Raw genomic sequence first — 22,335 nt, 5'->3', positions numbered from 1 at the left:
GTGAAATCATATTAACTGTACATCATAAAAGGTGTTTGTGTGAGTGCCGATTTGAGAAGAGGATACATATATAGGACATGTCCTTTCAGAACACTAAGAAATATTCCTTGTCTCCTTAACTTTTTTCTAATTTGATACATTTTATTGCATTACTGATTAGAATTTTCTTGTAAGTAATTCTTTCCATGTTAGTTTTTTCTTTGTGTACTTTCCCCATTTTTATAATTCCATATAAAACAGAATATACGTTTTGTAGTTCTTTCTTTGGCTTTTCACAGGAGAAAAAAGGCACACCTGTGAAAATATATTTTAGTTCTATAATTACAAAGAATTCGGGAGAATAGAGAACTTGTAATTGAGGATGTTTTCCTCCCTCCCCAATCTGGGATGGAAAACAAAGTTTTCAGTCGTCCTTTTTTCTCCTCCACTTGATATTTTTCACCTGGACAGTGAAGTCTTCCTGATAGACTTCACAAAACAACTGTCTTTCTCTGTTGACTGTCTTCCATGCTGTTTTCTCTCTGATATGTTCCGATATCAAAATTACTTGGTTGGAATTTTTCTTTCTGGCATGGAGAAATGTGGAGGGAATACCTGTGAAAAGTGTAATGTTTATATGAAGTTGCGTTTTTGTGTCTCATATTTACTCTGCTCTTAAATCACTGCAGGAAAACAACACAACATGGCCATTACCTGTGAAAATTTTCTGCAGAGATGACAAAGGAGAGTGTGTTGATGTTTCCAAATATTTGATTAAAAAGGGTTTGGCTTTGAGAGAAACAAGGTATAGACTATTTTTTTAAAACATCATTTTGTGATGGAGGCTTCTTATTTGCCTGCGTAAATCTTCGTATCTGTGTGTGCTCAGACCCGAATTGCCTCTTGTTTGCTCTTAAAAATGATTTATAACCTAATCCTGAGGAGCCAGCTTAGAAGTAAATTCATTCAGAATTGCTAAATGTTTAAATCCCTAGACATTTTTGCCTTTATACTTTCCCCTTTGCTCTGGCATTTATCAATACACTTTAAACCAAAGGAAAAGAGAATTACACAGTGGGTACCAGATCTGAACCCTTTGGCCTCATTTGCTTAGGCAGAAATGTTTAAGCTTTATGTTGGAAATTCTGGTAGGTATATACCAAAATATATTTGTGTGATATAGGTAGCAAATGAGTAGCCAAAAAGAGTAATTGAACAATACTTACATGTAAAGATCCTTTCAGATACTAAATTTGGGGTTTAAATACCTTTGGTCCAAGGGGAGAAGGATCAGGATATCACTGTAGCCCTGGTTTCCTCTTTTTATCTTTTTCCTTCTAGAGGTAGAGGTATATTAGAATTGCAGATACGTGTTCCAAGTGGTCACCTTCTACCATACATGGCCAGATCTCTTTTTTTATCTTAGATTATTATACCTTACCTTATTTGGATCAGGACCCCAATCTTGATGAAATAGAAGGAGAATGAGAGATCAGAAATAATACGGAACCCCAGGTAGTTGGCCAGGTGTGGTAGATGCTGACTTCACTGCCTGGGCCTTGGCAGGCAGCCAGGCTCTGCATCTAGGCCTGCCTTCACTGACTTCAGGCTAACACAGTTCCTCGCTGAAAGAAATGTTAAAGTGAAAAATGCTGGGCAAGTTTATATTAACTAACAGTATCTGCCACTAATTTAATGTTGTTTTCTACTTTTCTGGCACTAAAACTACTACCTCAAGGCTGGAGGTGATGAGGGAGCAGTGTTAGTTGAGGAATTAATGCAGCTATTATCAGTGCTCATTTCCTTTTGAAAGAAAATACAGGAAAGTGGAAGAAACAAAAATCTGCCATAATTTTTCTAACATAAACAATGTTAGTATTTCCTTCTAGGGTTTTTTATAGGCATGTTTTTTAATTGGAAGGGAATAACAGGAAGTAAAGCAATTATGAATGAATATAGCATGTTACCACTAACACTTAATATCTGAATAGTTTGGAAAAACCACATTTTTTTAAGGGACTCATTATCTTTGTATTATTTTATAACTGTTGATAACTTGCCACATGTATGATCTGTCTTTGGGCTAAATTAGAATAAACTTGAAGCTGTTGTATTTGCCAGTAACATCTAGTTAATTATATGACACTTGGGATATACTTAATAGAAGATTTTAAGAGAGAATAGCATGTAAATATGAGATAGTAATTTAATGCATTTAAGTGAAATTATATTGCTTTATTATCATCAAGCTCATGCATAATTTAACATAATTTTCATTATAACTTAAAGTATGCTCATTTTTATGTAACAAATTAGACTAGGATATCCTAGACTAATTAGACTAGACTAATCCTTCAAGTATATTTGAAGGATTCTTTTTATATTGTTTTCCCAGAATTTTTTTATTTGCTCATGGTTAGATATATTCTTTTTTGCATGTTACAGACCTAATAAATTAGATGACAGCCATTCATTATCCCAGAAGTCTCTGGAAATCCCACTGGTACAAGGAGAGTCAGTGGTTACTGAGTGTATTAAAATTAACTCTGACCCTGACAAAAAAGCTGCTGATATTCTCAGTGAACACAAGGTGTCTGAATTTAAGGAGAAAATTCTAGAACCAAGAACCACTGGATGCTATAAACCACCAGCTATTCCTAACCAGAAAGTATTTGAGGCAGTAGTCAGCTGCATTGGTGATGATGGAACTATATTTGTGGTACCTAAATTATCAGGTAAGATCTTTCACATTATGCAGTATTCTGTAAAAGTGGTCGCTTTTACTACTAGAGAATTTTAATTGGAAGGGAATATCTCTAGTAAAATACACATGGATTGAAATTCCTTGGGCAGATATTTAAACTTTCTGAACCTCTTTTTCACTGAGTTGTTGTGAGGTTTAAATGAAATAATGCATGAAAAGTGCTTTGCACAATGCCTAGCACATGAAAATCATTTATTGAGACATTGGGAATGGATAAACATTGGGCCTAAGATAAGCATGGGGGGACAGGTTCCAGTTTTACAAGTTTGGAGGCTCTCTAAGAAAAAAGAATACAAACGTTTATATTCGTTTAAAAGTGAGAAAAGAAGTCACAACAAATGACTGGAGAGTCAGGGCCATTTGAGATTCAGGTCCTTCCTGAGATCTCTTTAGATTATGTACTAACAGTTCCTTTCTACAACCTGAGTGTGTCCAGGACACTTGATGACTCACAGCAGCTCTAGCTTTCACGGGACTTAAGCTCTGTTAGCTTCATAGTAAGTCCACCTACGGATAGGGGTATGGAGGCTACGAATTTGTTGAAATTTTTGTCTCATGTGTTGATCTGCTAAATACTGTTTTTTAATTTGAAAACCAGACTAAATCTGTGTAATTGGCTATTCTAGAAGTGAGTAGTGTTTCAGACCTCTAGCAACAGTACTTAATCCAGAAACTTTGCTTGACGTGTGTAAATAATCATAGCTAGAACTGGTTGCCAGATGCCTTACTTCCAATCCCCTGCAATACTGATAATGTGGGCTAGCACTATTACACCCAGTTTACAGAGGAACAGACTGAGGCTTATGCCCAGGAGCTCGCAACTAAAGTAGTAGAACTGTTATAGGAACTGACACCAGAGCTTGCCCTCTCTGGCGTCAGTTACGGGCATATAAATTTACTGTGGAAATAATGAGCCAATTAGCAGGAAGTAGCAATATTAGAATTTTAATATTATACCCGCAGCACGATGCTGTATCTAAGCATCAAATAACAAAGAGCTTTTAATGATTCTTGCACTTCCAAAATAATGCTTGCGTCTGTAACCATAGATCAGAATAATAATTTACATGTTGTTAGTAGTATGTTTCGAAACATAATGAAGCTATTGACTAAATTAGACTTTTATTAAAGCTCTATTATGTGGGGACTGATTTTTAATTCCTTTTAATGTTATCTAAGTGATGAAGTTACTAAAGTTTGATGATGACTTCATTTGAAAATGGTAGGGAATTTTTCCTAAATGCTTTTCTATTTTTAATAATTTCTTCAGAATTTGAACTAATAAAAATGATGAATGAAATTCAAAGTAATTTAAAATGCCTTGGTCTTTTGGAGCCTTATTTCTGGAGAAAGGGAGAAGCTTGTGCAGTCAGGGGATCAGATACTTTGTGGTATCGAGGCAAAGTAATGGAAGTCATTGGCGGCACTATCAGGGTGAGTCTGAAATTCTTTTGTGACTATTTTAAGGCTAAGTGCTATAACATTAAGAGGTCTTTCAAGTTCAGATACATGAAATTTTGATTAAAACATCTTTTAATGAGTTCATTCATGTAGGAGAATCACTTAGATGCATTATATATTTATTTGTAATAAGAATTCCTCTTTTTATTTTCAAGTATATTTATTAACCTGAATAACGAAGAAATATTTCCAGATAGGGATTTTTACCACTGAAACTTTAATGGTGCCACTTATTTGTAATTGGCAGCCTTATCTGTGTGCATGATGCTAAGTAAAACAACTTATTTTCCAGTGTATTCTATATCTCCTTAGTAAATTTGTTTATGGGACCCCCTAATTTACCCTTTCACATTAGGGTTAATTTACCCTTTCCAGAATACTAAGAATAGTACTTGAGTTTCATCTAAAATCTTCAGAAAGAACTGCATACAGTTGATCCTTGAACAGCACTAGGGCTGGGGAGCCGACACTCTGTGTAGCCGACCTGAGTATAATTTATATCATTCTTCCAGGTCCACGGTTCTGTGTCGCGGATTCAATCAGCTGTCGATCGTGTAGTGCTGTAGTAGGTTTTTACTGAAAAAAATCCATGTGTAAGTGGACCCTCATAGTTTAAACCTGTGTTGTTCAAGGGTCAACTGTACTTTGAAAATATGTGTATATAAAAATATAGATGGAAAATGCCTCCATTTACATTGTACTTTAAGTATAGCAATGAAATCAAGAGACATTCAGCCTGTGAAGATTTTGGTTTTAGGAGGGGAGGAAAAATTAAGAAGAAAAGTCTTTTGTTAATACTTGCACAGGAGATTATTATCTATTTGATGATGATACCTGACAATAACATAGCACTTCAGGTTTCTAAGCTTTTTTCACATATGCCCATTCGTATTTTCTTATTTGTTTCCAACTATCATAGATGTAGATTACTATTCCCATTTTACCAGTAAGAAAATAGAAATTTTTGTTCAGTGATGTGCCCGAGGTCAACATGTCAGTGGGTGGTGGTACTGGAATTCATATCTAAGCATCTGATTCCAAAATTTCTGATCTAAGCCTTGTGCTTTTTGTGCTGGAATACAGACTTTACAGGGTTGTTGTTTTTTTTCCTGGAAGGTATCTTTTATTTTTATTTTTAAAAATTTTTATTGCAGTATAGTTGATTTACAATGTTGTGTTAGCTTCAGGTGTACAGCAAAGTGATTTAGTTATACATATACATTTATTTATTTTCATAGGTTTTTTAAAAATTTTTATTTATTTAATTTATTTATTTTTGGCTGTGTTGGGTCTTTGTTGCTGCACACGGGGTTTCTCTAGTTGCCGCGAGTGGGGACTACTCTTTGTTGAGGTATGCGGGCTTCTTACTGTGGTGGCTTCTCTTGTTGCAGAACACAGGCTCTAGGCACGTGGGCTTCAGTAATTGCAGCACGCGGGCTCAGTAGTTGTGGCTCATGGGCTCTAGAGCGCAGGCTCAGTAGTTGTGGCTCACGGGCTTAGTTGCTCTGCAGCATGTGGGATCTTCCCAGACCAAGGATTGAACCCGTGTCCCCTGCGTTGGCAGGCGGATTCTCAACCACTGCGCCACCAGGGAAGCCCTTCATAGGTTTTTAATAGAATTAAGATGGTTTCAAATTTTGGGTTAGTATTTAGGTATATGGATACTCAACAGATTCATGTGTTTATATGCAAATGAGTCTATTTTCACATTTGAATTGTTCAGATAACTTTTTTAATATAAAAGTAAATTGAAATTCAGTTTTCATTAAGTTATTATAATTCATAATCTTTACATATATAGGATCCAAATAAGATAGTGGTGAACTATATTTTTTTCATACTTTCTAATATCTCTGTTTTTAAAATTTGAGAGTATTTTGATATTTTAATCATCATTTTTAATTTTTTTCCTATGCACTTCAAGTATACACAATAAATTTTTCATTCCTTAACCTGATATCTTTCAAGGTTATCCTATGATCCACATTAAGAAATAGACATTACATGTAATTGTACTTACCCTAACTACCTGTAATGTACTCAGATATTTTTTATTCAATTCTATTTCATTTTTTTATTGCTGACTGCCAAGACAGCCCAATTAAACAGTGATAACGTTAATTTCATTAAATTGGGGTAAGAGAAGTAACTTATTGACATTCCTTATTCTTGAAACTGAATTATCAAAATTAAATAAAGCATTTTAAAAAATGGACTGTTGAGGACTTCTAGGTTCTGGTTCCACACTTAAGAAGCTTTGAAGTTGCCACACCATCCTAACAGCAAGTAAAAAGCTGAACAAACTGAAAAATCTATAACTCTTCTTGTATCGGTAAGAGAGGGAGTACAAAGGGCAAACCACTGCCCCAACAGTTAGAGAGTCAGGTGAATATAGGGAGTCACAGCTTATGGGAGCAGAGACTGACGACCAGAATTTTAATGGAAGAATTGCTGGATTTTTTTTTTTTTTTTTTGCCGCACCACATGGCTTGTGGGATCTTAGTTCCCCAACCGGGGGTTGAACCCAGGCCCTCGGCAGTGAGAGCCTGGAGTCTTAACCACTGGACTGCCAGGGAATTCCCAAGAATTGATGGAATTTAGTGTGGACAACTCTGAGAGGCAAAAACTCCAGGGAACCCAGTCATCAGAAGGTTCCACACAGTTCTATGAGATTTATCTCCAAGAGCTTGACCAGGTTCTCACATAAATATCAGAGATGCTTCCAGCAGGGGAAGGAGAAAAGGAACCATTTTGAAATATGCTGGAGCATTCTGTTTTTCTTAATAAAGCCTGCACTCAGGAGACAGTAGTTAAGCAGGGCCTAAGCATCTGGGGTATTATCAGAGCCTAATCAACCTGGGGGAAAGGAAATTACCCAATTCCAGTTAACTCTAGCTTTCCACATTGGAAAAAGACCCAACTCCAGCTCACTATATCATCCTTTCCCACTTTAGGGAGTAGAGCAAAAAACTGAGAAACACTTGTGAAGTTCACAGTCTGAAAGCATAGTCTCATTGAAAGACTGAGACGTAATCATAAGACTGTAGAACATTTCCCCTCCCGCCACACCTTCCTACCACATTACTGAAGACCCATTTATAGCAGTTCCTTTTACACAGTACATGTCTGGCTGTCAAGAAAAAATTACAAAACAGTATGATATTGGCATAAAAAAAAGATGCATAGATCAATGGAATAGAATAGACAGCCTAGAAATAAACCTACGCACATGTGAACAATTAATTTATGACAAAGCCAAGAATATACAGTGGGGATAGGACAGTCTCTTCAATAAATGGTGTTGGGAAAACTGGACAGCCACATGCAAAAGAATGAAAGTAGACCACTGTCTTAAACAGTACACAAAAATTAACTCAAAATAGATTATAAAGACTTGAACATAAGACCTGAAGCCATAAAACTCCGAGAAGAAAACGTAGCCAATAAGTTCCTTGATATACATAGGTATTGGTGATAATTTTTTGGATGTGACACCAAAAGCAAAGGCAACAAAAACAAAAATTAACAAGGTGGACTACATTGAAAAAGCTTCTGCACAGCAAAGGAAACCATCAACAAAATGAAAAAGCAACGTACTGAATGGAAGAAATATTTCTAAATCATGTATCTGACAAGGGGTTGATATCCAAAATATATAAAGAACTCATGAAACTCAAGCCCAGAAATAAACCCAATTAAGGTCAATCTGTAACAAAGGAGGCAAAAATATACATTGGAGAAAAGACAGTCTCTTTAGTAAGTGGTGCTGGGAAAACTGGACAGCTACATGTAAAAGAATGAAATTAAAACATTCCCTAACACCGTATACAAAAATAAAGTCACAGTGGATTATAGACCTAAATGTAAGACTGGATACTATACAACTCCTAGAGGAAAACATAGGCAGAACACTATGATGTAAATTGCAGCAATATTTTTTGGATCTGTCTCCTAAAACAAAGGAAATAAAAGCAAAAATAGGGGCTACCCTGGTGGCACAGTGGTTAAGAATCTGCCTGCCAATGCAGGGTACACAGGTTCGAGCCCTGGTCTGGGAAGATCCCACGTGCTGTGGAGCAACCAAGCCCATGCGCTACAACTACTGAGCCTGTGCTCTAGAGCCTGTGAGCCACAACTGCTGAGCCTGCAAGCCACAACTACTGAAGCCCACTTACCTAGAACCTGTGCTCCGCAACAAGAGAAGCCACCGCAATGAGAAGCCTGCGCACCGCAATGAAGAGTAGCCCCCCCACCCTGCTTTTGCACAGAGAAGGAAACCATTGACAAAACAATCTACTGAATGGGAGAAAATATTTGCAAATAATCTGACTGATAAGGGATTGATATCCAACAGCTCATACAATATAAATAATATAAACAGCTGTTTATAATATAAACAGCTCATACGACTCAACATCAAAAAAACAACCTGAAACTAATACAACATTGTAAATCACCTATACCCCAATAAAAATTAAACAACCTGATTTTAAAATGGGCAGAAGAACTGAATAGACGTTTTTCCAAAGAGGAAATGCAAATGGCCAGCAGGCACACGCAGAGATGCTCAACATCACTAATCATCAGGGAAATGCAAATCAAAATCACAGTGAGATATCACCTCATACCTGTTAGACGGCTATTATCAAAAAGACAACCAGTAACAAGCGTTGGTGAGGATGTGGAGCATAGAGAACTCTCATATGCTGTTGATACGGTGAATTGATGCAGCCACTGTGGAAAACAGTATGGAAGATCCTCAGAAAATTAAAAATAGAACTACTGTATGACCCAGTTATTCCACGTCTGGGTGTTTATCTAAAGAAAACAAGAACACTAACTTGAAAAGATAATATGCTCCCCCATGTTCATTGCAGCATTATTTACAATAGCCAAAATATGGAAGCAACCTAAGTGTCCATTAATGGATGAATGGATAAAGAAATTGTGGTATATATATATATGTATGTGTGTGTGTGTATATATATATATATATATATATATATATATATATATATATATATATATATGTATATATATATAAAATGGAATGTTACTCAGTCATAAAAAAGGAAATCTTGTGATTTGTGAAAACATGGATGGCATAGACCTTGAAGGCATTATGCTAAGTGAAATAAGTCAGACAGAGAAAGACAAATGCCTAATGATCTCCCTTTGTGTGGGATCTAAAAAATAACAAAAATTGAGATAGAGAACAGATTGGTGATTGTCAGAGGCAGGATGGGCAAAATGGGTGAAGGGGGTTAAGTACAAAGTTCCAACTCTAAAATAAATAATTCGTGGAGATATGCTGTGCAGCATGGCAACTATAATTAATAATCATGTACATGTGAGAGGTGCTAGAAGAGTAGATCTTAAACGTTTCATCACATGAAAAAAATGTGTTTTTTTTGTTTTTTTTAATCAGTCATCAATTTATTACACATCAGTGTATACATGTCAATCCCAATTGCCCAGTTCAGCACACCACCATCCCCACCCCACTGCGGTTTTCCCCCCTTGGTGTCCATATATTTGTTCTTTACATCTGTGTCTCAACTTCTGCCCTGCAAACCGGTTCATCTGTACCATTTTTCTAGATTCCACATACATGTGTTAATATACGATATTTGTTTTTCTCTTTCTGACTTACTTCACTCTGTATGACAGTCTCTAGATCCATCTACGTCTCAACAAATGACTCAATTTCGTTCCTTTTTATGGCTGAGTAATATTCCATTGTATATATGTACCACAACTTCTTTATCCATTCATCTGTCGATGGGCATTTAGGTTGCTTCCATGACCTGGATATTGTAAATAGTGCTGCAATGAACATTGGGGTGCATGTGTCTTTTTGAATTACGGTTTCTCAGGGTATATGCCCAGTAGTGGGATTGCTGGGTCATATGGTAGTTCTGTTTTTAGTTTGTAAGGAACCTCCATACTGTTCTCCAGAGTGGCTGTATCAATTTACATTCCCAGCAACAGTGCAAGAGGGTTCCCTTTTCTCCACACCCTCTCCAGCATTTGTTGTTTGTAGATTTTCTGATGATGCCCATTCTAACTGGTGTGAGGTGATACCTCATTGTAGTTTTGATTTGCATTTCTCTAATACTTAGTGATGTTGAGCAGCTTTTCATGTGCTTCTTGGCCATCTGTATGTCTTCCTTGGAGAAATGTCTATTTAGGTCTTCTGCCCATTTTTGGATTGGGTTGTTTGTTTCCTTAATATTGAGCTGAATGAGCTGTTTATATATTTTGGAGATTAATCCTTTGTCTGTTGATTTGTTTGCAAATATTTTCTCCCATTCTGAGGGTTGTCTTTTCGTCTTGTCTATGGTTTCCTTTGCTGTGCAAAAGCTTTGAAGTTTCATTAGGTCCCATTTGTTTATTTTTGTTTTTATTTCCATTACTCTAGGAGGTGGATTAAAAAAGATCTTGCTGTGATTTATGTCAAAGAGTGTTCTTCCTATGTTTTCCTCTAAGAGTTTTATAGTGTCCGGTCTTACATTTAGGTCTCGAATCCATTTTGAGTTTATTTTTGTTTATGGTGTTAGGGAGTATTCTGATTTCATTCTTTTACATGTAGCTGTCCAGTTTTCCCAGCACCACTTATTGAAGAGACTGTCTTTTCTCCATTGTATATCTTTGCCTCCTTTGTCATAGATTAGTTGACTATAGGTGCGTGGGTTTATCTCTGGGCTTTCTATCTTGTTCCATTGATCTGTGTTTCTGTTTTTGTGCCAGTACCATATTGTCTTGATTACTGTAGCTTTGTAGTATAGTCTGAAGTCAGGGAGTCTGATTCCTCCAGCTCCGTTTTTTTCCCTCAAGACTGCTTTGGCTATTCGGGGTCTTTTGTGTCTCCATACAAATTTTAAGATTTTTTGTTCTAGTTCTGTAAAAAATGCCATTGGTAATTTGATAGGGATTGCATTGAATCTGTAGATTGCTTTGGGTAGTATAGTCATTTTCACAATATTGATTCTTCCAATCCAAGAACATGGTATATCTCTCTATCTGTTGGTATCATCTGTAATTTCTTTCATCAGTGTCTTATAGTTTTCTGCATATAGGTCTTTTGTCTCCCTAGGTAGGTTTATTCCTAGGTATTTTATTCTTTTTGTTGCAATGGTAAATGGGAGTGTTTCCATAATTTCTCTTTCAGATGTTTCATCATTAGTGTATAGAAATGCAAGAGATTTCTGTTCATTAATTTTGTATCCTGCAACTTTACCAAATTCATTGATTAGCTCTAGTAGTTTTCTGGTGGCATTTTTAGGATTCTCTATGGATAGTATCATGTCATCTGCAAACAGTGACAGTTTTACTTCTTCTTTTCCAATTTGTATTCCTTTTATTTCTTTTTCTTCTCTGATTGCCGTGGCTAGGACTTCCAAAACTATGTTGAATAATAGTGGTGAGAGTGGACATCCTTGTCTCGTTTCTGATCTTAGAGGAAATGCTTTCAGTTTTTCACCGTTGACAGTGATGTTTGCTGTGGGTTTGTCGTATATGGCCTTTATTATGTTGAGGTAGGTTCCCTCTGTGCCCACTTTCTGGAGAGTTTTTATCATAACTGGGTGTTGAATTTTGTCAAAAGCTTTTTCTGCATCTACTGAGATGATCATATGGTTTTTATTCTTCAATTTGTTAATATGGTGTATCACATTGATTGATTTGTGTATATTGAAGAATCCTTGCATCCCTGGGATAAATCCCACTTGATCGTGGTGTATGATCCTTTTAATGTGTTGTTGGATTCTGTTTGCTAGTATTTCGTTCAGGATTTTTGCATCTATATTCATCAATGATATTGGTCTGTAATTTTCTTTTTTTGTAGTTTCTTTGTCTGGTTTTGATATCAGGGTGATGGTGGCCTCATAGAATGAGTTTGGGAGTGTTCCTTCCTCTGCAACTTTTTGGAAGAGTCTGAGAAGGATGGGTGTTAGCTATTCTCTAAATGTTTGATAGAATTCACCTGTGAAGCCATCTGGTCCTGGACTTTTGTTTGTTGGAAGATTTTTAATCACAGTTTCAATTTCATTACTTGTGATTGGTCTGTTCACATTTTCTGTTTCTTCCTGGTTCAGTCTTGGAAGGTTATACCTTTCTAAGAATTTGTCCGTTTCTTCCAGGTTGTCCATTTTATTGGCATAGAGTTGCTAGTAGTAGTCTCTTAGGATGCTTCGTATTTCTGCAGTATCTGTTGTAACTTCTCCTTTTTCATTTCTTATTTTATTGATTTGAGTCCTCTCCCTCTTTTTCTTGATGGGTCTGGCTAATGGCTTATCAATTTTGTTTATCTTCTCAAAGAACCAACTTTTAGTTGTATTGATCTTTGCTATTGTTTTCTTTGTTTCTATTTCATTTATTTCTGCTCTGATCTTTATGATTTCTTTCCTTCTGCTAACTTTGGGTTTTGTTTGTTCTTCTTTGTCTAGTTCCTTTAGGTGTAAGGTTAGATTGTTTACTTGAGATTTTTCTTGTTTCTTTAGGTAGGCTTGTATAGCTATAAACTTTCCTCTTAGAACTGCTTTTGCTGCATCCCATAGGTTTTGGGTCGTCATGTTTTCACTGTCATTTGTCTCCACGTATTTTTTGATTTCCTCTTTGATTTCTTCAGTGATCTCTTGGTTATTTAGTAACGTATTGTTTAGCCTCCATGTGTTTGTGTTTTTTACGTTTTTTTCCCTGTAATTCATTTCTAATCTCATAGCGTTGTGGTCAGAAAAGATGCTTGATGTGATTTCAATTTTCTTAAATTTACTGAGACTTGATTTGTGACCCCAGATGTGATCTATCCTGGAGAATGTTCCATGCACACTTGAGAAGAAAGTGTAATCTGCTGTTTTTGGATGGAATGTCCTGTAAATATCAATTAAATCTATCTGGTCTATTTTGTCATTTAAAGCTTCTGTTTCCTTATTTATTTTCATTTTGGATGATCTGTCCATTGGTGTAAGTGAGGTGTTAAAGTCCCCCACTATTATTGTGTTACTGTCGATTTCCTCTTTTATAGCTGTTAGCAGTTGCCTTATGTATTGAGGTGCTCCTATGTTGGGTGCATATATATTTATAATTGTTATATCTTCTTCTTGGATTGATCCCTTGATCATTATGTAGTGTCCTTCCTTGTCTCTTGTAACATTCTTTATTTTAAAGTCTATTTTATCTGATATGAGTATAGCTACTCCAGCTTTCTTTTGATTTCCATTTGCATGGAATATTTTTTTCCATCCCCTCACTTTTAGTCTGTATGTGTCCCTAGGTCTAAAGTGGGTCTCTTGTAGACAGCATATATATTGGTCTTGTTTTTATATCCATTCAGCAAGCCTGTGTCTTTTGGTTGGAGCATTTAATCCATTCAGGTTTAAGGTAATCATCGATATGTATGTTCCTATGACCACTTTCTTAATTGTTTTGGGTTTCTTTTTGTAGGTCCTTTTCTTCTCTTGTGTTTCCCACTTAGAGAAGTTCCTTTAGCATTTGTTGTAAAGCTGGTTTGGTGGTGCTGAATTCTCTTAGCTTTTGTTTGTCTGTAAAGCTTTTGATTTCTCCATCAAATCTAAATGAGATCCTTGCCGGGTAGAGTAATCTTGGTTGTAGGTTCTTCCCTTTTATCACTTTAAGTATATCATGCCACTCCCTTCTGGCTTGTAGAGTTTCTGCTGAGAAATCAGCTGTTAACCTTATGGGAGTTCCCTTGTATGTTATTTGTCGTTTTTCCCTTGCTGCTTTCAGTAATTTTTGTCTTTAATTTTTGCCAATTTGATTACTATGTGTCTCGGCGTGTTTCTCCTTGGGTTTATCCTGTATGGGACTCTCTGCGCTTCCTGGACTTGGGTGGCTATTTCCTTTCCCATGTTAGGGAAGTTTTCGACTATAATCTCTTCAAATATTTTCTCTGGTCCTTTCTCTCTCTCTTCTCCTTCTGGGACCCCTATAATGCGAATGTTGTTGCGTTTAATGTTGTCCCAGAGGTCTCTTAGGCTGTCTTCATTTCTTTTTATTCTTTTTTCTTTAGTCTGTTCTGCAGCAGTGAATTCGACTATTCTATCTTCCAGGTCACTTATCCGTTCTTCTGCCTCAGTTATTCTGCTATTGATTTCTTCTAGTGTAGTTTTCATTTCAGTTATTGTATTGTTCATCTCTGTTTGTTTGTTCTTTAATTCTTCTAGGTCTTTGTTAAACATTTCTTGCATCTTTTCGATCTTTGCCTCCATTCTTATTCCGAGGTCCTGGATCATCTTCACTATCATTATTCTGAATTCTTTTTCTGGAAGGTTGCCTATCTCCACTTCATTTAGTTGTTTTTCTGGGGTTTTATCTTGTTCCTTCATCTGGTATATAGCCCTCTGCCTTTTCATCTTGTCTGTCTTTCTGTGGGTGTGGTTTTTGTTCCACAGGCTGCAGGATTGTAGTTTTTCTTGCTTCTGTCTGCCCTCTGGTGGTTGAGGCTATCTAAGAGGTTTGATGGGAGGCTCTGGTGGTGGGTAGAGCTGACTCGAAAAAAATGTTTTGTGACTCTTTGTGGTGACGGATATTAACTAGACTTATTGTGATCATTTTGCAATATATGCAAATGTCAAATCATTACATTGTATACCTGAAACTAATATTATGTTATAGGTCATATCTAAATTTAAAATATTAGGCATACTGAAAGGCAGAAACACAGTTTGAAAAGACACAGCAAGCATCAGAACCAGACATGGCAGGGATGTTAAGAGTTATCAGAACAGGAACTTAAAACAGCTATGGTTAATATGCTAAGGGCTCTAATGGATAAAGTAGACAACATGGAAGAACAGATGGGCAATGTAAGCAGAGAGATGGAAATACCAAGGAAGATCCTTTGATTTGCTTGTTAGTAGACTGGCCACAGCTGAGGAAAAAATCTCTGCGCTAGAGGATATATATAGATAGAAACCTCTAAAACTGAAAAGTAAAGAGAAAAACTGAAAAAAACAGAACCAAATACCCAAGAACTGTGGGATGGCTACAAGGGTATAACGTACAGATAATGGAAATACCAGAAAGTGAAGAGAGAAGAAAAATTATTACTGAGAATTTCCCCAAATTAATGTCAAACAGCAAACCATAGATCCTGGAGCTCAGAGAACACCAAGCAGAATAAATACAAAAGAAACCATCTGTCATTTCAAATGACAGAAAGTCAAAATTACAGAAAAAATCCTGAAAGAAGCCAGAGGAATAAACCACCTCACTTACAGAGGAGCAAAGATAAGAATTACATCCAGCTTCTCCTCAGAAACTATGCAAGAAGCAAGAAGAGAGTGGGTTGACTCATAAGCCAGTAATTTGAGAGGCAAGTGTCAGGAGAAAGGAGAGGTGCTTTAATCAGAAAAGCCAGCAATCTGAGGAGAAGGTGGACTTGTCTCCAGAAACCAACTCCTAAGATTCTGCTCAGCCAGGACAGTTTTTAAAGGGGAAAATGGGGGTGTGGGGAACAATCTCAGTGAATCATCGAGGCAGGAGGCTGGGTTCTACATCATTCTGCATTGCATGCAGGCTGGCTGCCTCTCTCTTCAGATGTTACATTGCCCTAGTGATCTGCCTGCAGGATTGCTTAGGGAGGCTGTTGGTGGTAGTGGGGAGCTAGCCATATTTTTAACTGCTTAATTTTTCATTCTTCTTTTCATCTAGAAAAAAAATCACCGGATTAGACAAGGCATGGTATGCATTCAGAAGAGCACATGTCAGGAGTTAGGTTAAATTGCCTAGTGATCTCATTCCTGTAATTAGGTTCTTTTAAGGTTAGAGGGGAACAGAAGTGTGCAAATGGGAAAGGGGCAAAAGAGCTGCTTTCAGTCTTTCCTTTCAAGTGCTATTTGCCAACATTGGTCAAGTTTACCTAAAACCTTTGACATAATAATTAACTGTTTATTGAGAAGTAAGTTGAGCAGCTGAAGCCACTGATATAGGAAGAATGTTTTCCCCATCTCTTTCAGCTAAGAGAACAATGCAAATTGGGTAGAAATCACAGTGTAAGTTTAGCACTTTGGTTCACCCAGAATAGCCCCTCATTTCATACTAATTGAATAAAGAAATAAATGAATCAATTGAAAAAAAAGAGAGTGGGTTGAAATATTTAAAATCTTGAGAGGGAGAAAAACCCATCAGCCTAGAATTCTGTACCCTGCAAAATTATCCTTCAAAACTGAAGGAAAAAATGAAGACTTTAACAGAGAAGCAAAAAGTGAGAGAATTTGTTGCCAGTAGATGTGCCTTGCAAAAAATGTTAAAAGAAAATTTTTAGAGAGAAGGAAAATAATATAGGTTAGAAACTCAGATCTACATAAAGAAAATAATTGAAAAAGGAATAAGTGAAGTTAAAACTTTTATTTTTCTTATTTTTAATTGCTCTAACAGGTGATAGTTTGTTCAGAGTAATAATAGCAGCAAATAATTCAGTTACATGTGCTTTTAGTTATATATATGCTTATGTATGCTTATATATAAGTGAAATGAATGACAATAATACAGGGGATGAGAGGGAGGAGTTAGGATTATTTTGTTACTCTAAGGTACTAATACTGTCTATAAAGTGGTATAGTGTTGTTTGAAAGTGGACTTGGATTAGTTGTAAGTGATTATTGCAAACTGTAGGGCAACTACTAAAAAAATTTTTAACTATACTGATTCACTAAGAGAGAGAAAATGGAATCATATAAAATCCCTCCCCCAAAAAAAACCGCAAGAGGAAGAAAAACAGTGAAAGACAAAAATAAGAACGAAGAACAAGAGCAGGTAGAAAACAGTAACAAATTTGTTAGATATTAATCCAGCTATGTCAATAATCACTTCAAAGGTCAGTGGTCTAAATGCACCAGTTAAAAGACCCATATTATTGGAGTGGATCAAAAAACAACACCCGACTATATATTGTCTGTAAGAAACCCACATTAAATATAAGATAAAAATAGATTAAAAATAAATGGACTTAGAAAAATATTCCATGGTAACACTAATCAAAAGAAAGAAAGAGTAGCTGTAATGATTTCAGAACAGACTCAAAGCAAGGAAGGTTATCAAGGAAAAAGGGCACTACATAATGAAAAAGGGTCAGTTTTCCAAGAAGACATAAAATTCTGAATGTCTTAATAAATTCTTAATATGCCCCTAAGAACAGAGAGTCAAACTATATGAGGCAAAAACTAGTAGAACTGCAAGGAGAAATAGGTGTATCCACTATCATAGTTGGAGACTTCAACACCCCCCCCCCCAATCAGAAATGGACGGATCCAACTGGCAGAAAATCAGTAAGGACATAACTGAATTCAACAACATCATCATCAACTGGATATAATTAGCATCTATAGAATTCTTCCCCCAACAACAGCAAGATACACATTGTTAAGCGCACATGGAGTATTCACCAAGATAGACCACATTCTGGGCCATAAAACACACCTTAAATTTAAAAGAATAGGAATCAGTGTTTGCTCTCAGACCACAATAGAGTTAAACTAGAAATCAGTAAGAGAAAGACAACTGGAAAATCCCAAAATGCATGGAGATTTAACAGCAAACTTCTAAATAACACATGGGTCAAAGAAGAAATCTCAAGAGAAATATTAAAATATTTTGAACTAAATGAAAATGAAAACAACTTACAAAATTTATGAGATGCAGCTAAAGCAGTGCTGAGAGGGAAATTCATTGCATTGAATGCATATATTATAAAAGAAGGAAAGTCTAAAATCAATTATCTATGTTTCTACCTTAGAAAATTAGAAAAAGAAAAAAGCCAAAGTAAGCAGAAGAAAAGAAATAATAAGAATTAGAGCTGAAATCTGTGAATCCCTGAAAACAGGAATTCAAGGAAAAAAATTAATGAGATTTAAAGCTGGTTCATTGAAAAGTTTGATAAAATCGATAACCCTCTAGCCTGGCTAGCCAAGAAAAAAAAAAAAAGACACAAATTACTAATATCAGAAATAAAAGCAGGGATATCGATACAGATTTAATGAACATTGAAAGATAAAGGAATACTGTGAACAACTATGCCCACACATTGGATAACCTAGATGGACTAGACCAGTTTCTTAAATGACACAAAATGCCAAAACTCACACAAGAAGAAATAAACAATCTCGGCCTCTGTCTATTAAAGAAATTTAGTCAATAATTGACAGCCTTCCAAAACAAAAACCACCAGGCCCAGATAGGTTCACTGGTGAATTCTGCCAAACATTTAAGGAAGATATTTTACCATTTCTCTACAATATCTTTCAGAGGAAAGAAGCAGAGGGCATACTTCATAACTCATTTTATGAAGCAAGCATTACCCTAATTCAAAAACAAAGACATCACAAGAAAAGAAAACTACAGACTAGTATCTCTCAGGAACGTAGATGCAAAAATCCTCAGCAAAATATTAGCAAGTTAGAGCCAACACAGTATGTAATGTTTTAAAAAAATTACATACTATGACCAAATAGTGTTTATCCCAGGTATACAAGGCTGATTAACCGTTTGAAAATCAATTATAGTAATCCATCACATCAACAGTGTAAAAATGAAAAATCACATGATTATGTCCGTAGATGCAGAAAAAGCATTTGAGAAGATCCAATACTCATTTCATGATAAAAACTCAGTAAACTAGAAGTATAAGGGAACTTCTACAGATATCATAATACTTAATGGTGAGAAACTTGAGGCTTTTACACCAAGATCAGGTACAAGGCAAGGATACCCACTCACCAATCCTTTTCAGTATTGTACTGGAAGTGTTAGCTAATGCAACAAGACAAGAAAAGGAAATAAAGGGTAATCAGATTGGGAAGGAAGAAATAAAACTGTGTATGTTTGCGGATGACATGTTCACCTACATTAAAAGAAAAATGCAAGAGACTCATCAAAAAACTCCTGGAACTAGTAAGCAATTATAGGAAGATTGCAGAATATAAGGTTAATATACATAACTCAATTTCTTTCTCATATACTAGCAGTGAACAGATGGAATTTGAAATAAAAAACACAATACCATTTTACGTTAGCATCCCCAAAACAAAATACTTAGGTATAAATCTAACAAAGTATATACAAAGATACATATGAGGAAAACTGCAGAACTCTGATGAACAAAATCAAAGAACAAAATTAATGGAGCAACACTCTGTTCTTGGATAGGAAGACTCAATGATGGCAAGATGTCAGGTCTTTTCAACTGTATTTATGGATTCAGTCAAACATCCAGCAAGTTATTTTGTGGATATCAACAAACTTTATTCTTAAGTTTATATGGAGAGACAAAAGACTCAGGATAGACAACACAATATTGAAGGAGAAGAACAAAGTTAAAGGACTGACAGGCTAGGCTTCAAGACTTAGTATAAAGTTAATCGAGACAGTGTGGTATTGGCAAAGCAAAATACAAATAGATCAATGGAATAGACTAGAGAACACAGAAATAGACCCACATAAATATAGTCAATGATCTTTGACAAAGGAGCAATGGTAATACAACTGAGCAAAGATAGTCTTCTCAGCAAATGGTGCTGGAACAATGGAACATCCACATGCAAAAAAATCTAGACACAGATTTTATAAAAATTATAAAATCTTCCATAAAAATTATCTCTAAATGGACTACAGACCTAAATGTAAAACATAAAACTGTAAGACTCCTAGAAAGACAACATAGAAACATAGATGACCTTTAATATGGTAATGACTTTTTAGATACAGCACCAAAGACATGACCCATGAAAGAAATAAGGTACAAGCTGGACTTCATTAAAATTAAAAACTTCTCCTCTGCAAAAGACAATGTCAGGATAATGAGAAAACAAGCTAAACACTGGGAGAAAATACTTGCAAAATATACATCTGATAAAGGACTGTTATCCAAAATATACAAAGAACTCATAAAATTTAACAGTAAGAAAACAACCCAATTTAAAAAATGGACCACAGACCTTAACAGATACCTCACCAAAGGAGACATACAGATGGCAAATAAAGATATGAAAAGAAGTTCCACATCATATGTCACCAGGGAAATGCAAGTTAATACAAGATAGCACTACACATATATTAGAATGGCCAAGATCTGGAACACTGACAACACCAAAGGTTGGTGAGGATATGGAGCAACTGAAACCCTCCACTGCCGGTGGGAATGCAGAGTGGTACATCCACTTTGGCAGACAGTTCGGCAGTTTCTCAACAACTAAATCTACTCTTAACATATGATCCAGCAGTCGCACTCCTTGGTATCGTTGACCTGAAATAAACAGACTGCCAGATACTTCTCCAGCAAAGTTGGGTTTATTCAGGATCAGCAGAGAATTACAATTCAGGGTCTGCAACCATGGTAAGTCACGTGCAAGTTCCTGCAAAGCAAGGAAAGGAGAACACGTTTATAGAGAAGAAAAGGAAGTGGGTATGGCTCTAGTAAACAAAGAGTCCGTGGCTTTTCATTGGCTGAGTCCTTCCCAGGAAAGAAGAGTCTGTATTCCTCCTTTTGGTTTCTGCTATCCTCAAAGGACATGGAGCTCCCCTTTCTGATCTCCCAACTCTGTTTAATTGAGGTTTCTGTTTATTAAATTTTTACAGTATTTACCCAAAGGAGTTGAAAACATGTCCACACAAAAACCTGTTACAGGAGCTTTATTCGTAATTGCCAAACTTGGAGGCACCCAGGATGTCCTTCAGTAGGTGAATGGATAAATAAACTGTAGTGCATTCATACAATGGAATATTATTCAGTGCTAAAAAGAAATGCGCTATCAAGCCATGAAAAGCCGTGGACGAACCTTAGATGCATATCACTAAGTGAAAGCAAGTCTGAAAAGGCTACATATACTGTATGACTCCAACTATATGACCTTCCGGAAAATGCAAAATATGGAGGTAGTAAGAAGATGAGTGTTTGCCAGGGGTTGCGGGGAGGAAGGACAGAGGATTTTTAGGGCAATGAAAACACCCTTTGTTTTCACAGAGCATCTTTATACATTTGTCAGTCCCATAGGGTGTACATCACCAAGTGAACCCTAACGTAATCTATATGGACCTTGATTTTGACGTATCCATGTAGGTTCATGATTATAACAAATTACCACTGTGGTGCAGGATGTTACAGTGAGGGAGGCTGGGGTGTGAGGAATATCTCTGTACCTTTCTCTAAATTTTGCTGTGAACCCAAAATTCTTTAAAAAATGAAGTCTTTAGAAAGTTATTTTACAAAATTTGAGGAACACTGGATGACTTAAAAACAAGTTTCTTTCTCATAGGACTTCTCAGAACCTTTATTATGCAATGTGATTCTCCAGGAAGGAAACATTACATGCAGAGTTTCCCAAACTGTGAAACTGAGGAATACTGAGAATTTGAGAAATGTTCTTTTATTAAATGGAAATCAGGACTTCTAAAATACTTGCAAAAACAAAAGAAAAATTTTAAACATCCTCCAAAAAATTGATTATTCTCAAGAAAAGAAAAAGCTTTTGTTCATGTGTAAGAAAACCTTTTGACAGTGAGGTTTGATACACTATGGGATGAGGAAATACAGTGTTACTTTTTTTCTAGAGATTTTTTTAATCCAGATTTATATCTCCTTCTAGGATGTCTTTTTTTTTTTTATTCTCTTTAATACCAGGGAGTCCTTTCTGTCCCTAGTTTTTAGTAGTAAGTTTTAATTATGAACTTTGTCCTGTTTCAGGTACAATATTTAGATCACGGATTCACTGAGAAGATTCCACAGTGTCATCTTTACCCTATTTTGCTATATCCTGATACACCCCAACTTTGTATTCCTTGTCAGCTCTATAATACCATACCTGTGAGTAAACAGGGATTTATAGGATGATTAATTTTAAAATACTGTCTTTTTATTAACAATAGTTTTCTAGAAATAAGAATGTAAAATGAAATCCCTTTCAGTGCAACAAAAATAATATTTAGAAATAAGCTTACAAAGATAGCTAAAGGGCCTTTATGAAGAAAACGACAGAATTATACTGAAGGATATAAAAATATCTGAATAAATTAAGAGAGATAATGTCTTCATAGATGGGAATTTTGTTTGGAATTGTTAATTTTTAGTTCTGGTTCAAATAAAATTTCAAGAAATTTGAAGCTGGATCAGAGAAAGG

General features: G+C 35.9%; 1 protein-coding gene across 1 annotated transcript in view; it reads left to right on the top strand.

Annotated features, from left to right (window-relative positions):
• RNF17 (ring finger protein 17) overlaps positions 1–22,335 on the top strand; it is a 116,757-nt gene that overhangs the window by 81,407 nt on the left and 13,015 nt on the right. Inside the window, exons 24-27 of the mRNA XM_061170939.1 lie at positions 669–784; positions 2,425–2,714; positions 4,014–4,177; positions 21,903–22,022. Coding sequence (XP_061026922.1) covers positions 669–784; positions 2,425–2,714; positions 4,014–4,177; positions 21,903–22,022 — 690 coding nt within the window. The remainder of the gene's footprint in view (positions 1–668; positions 785–2,424; positions 2,715–4,013; positions 4,178–21,902; positions 22,023–22,335) is intronic.

This window comes from Eubalaena glacialis, chromosome 16 (assembly GCF_028564815.1).
Source record: "Eubalaena glacialis isolate mEubGla1 chromosome 16, mEubGla1.1.hap2.+ XY, whole genome shotgun sequence".
NCBI lineage: Eukaryota > Metazoa > Chordata > Mammalia > Artiodactyla > Balaenidae > Eubalaena > Eubalaena glacialis.
This window is presented reverse-complemented; position numbering and strand designations above follow the sequence as displayed.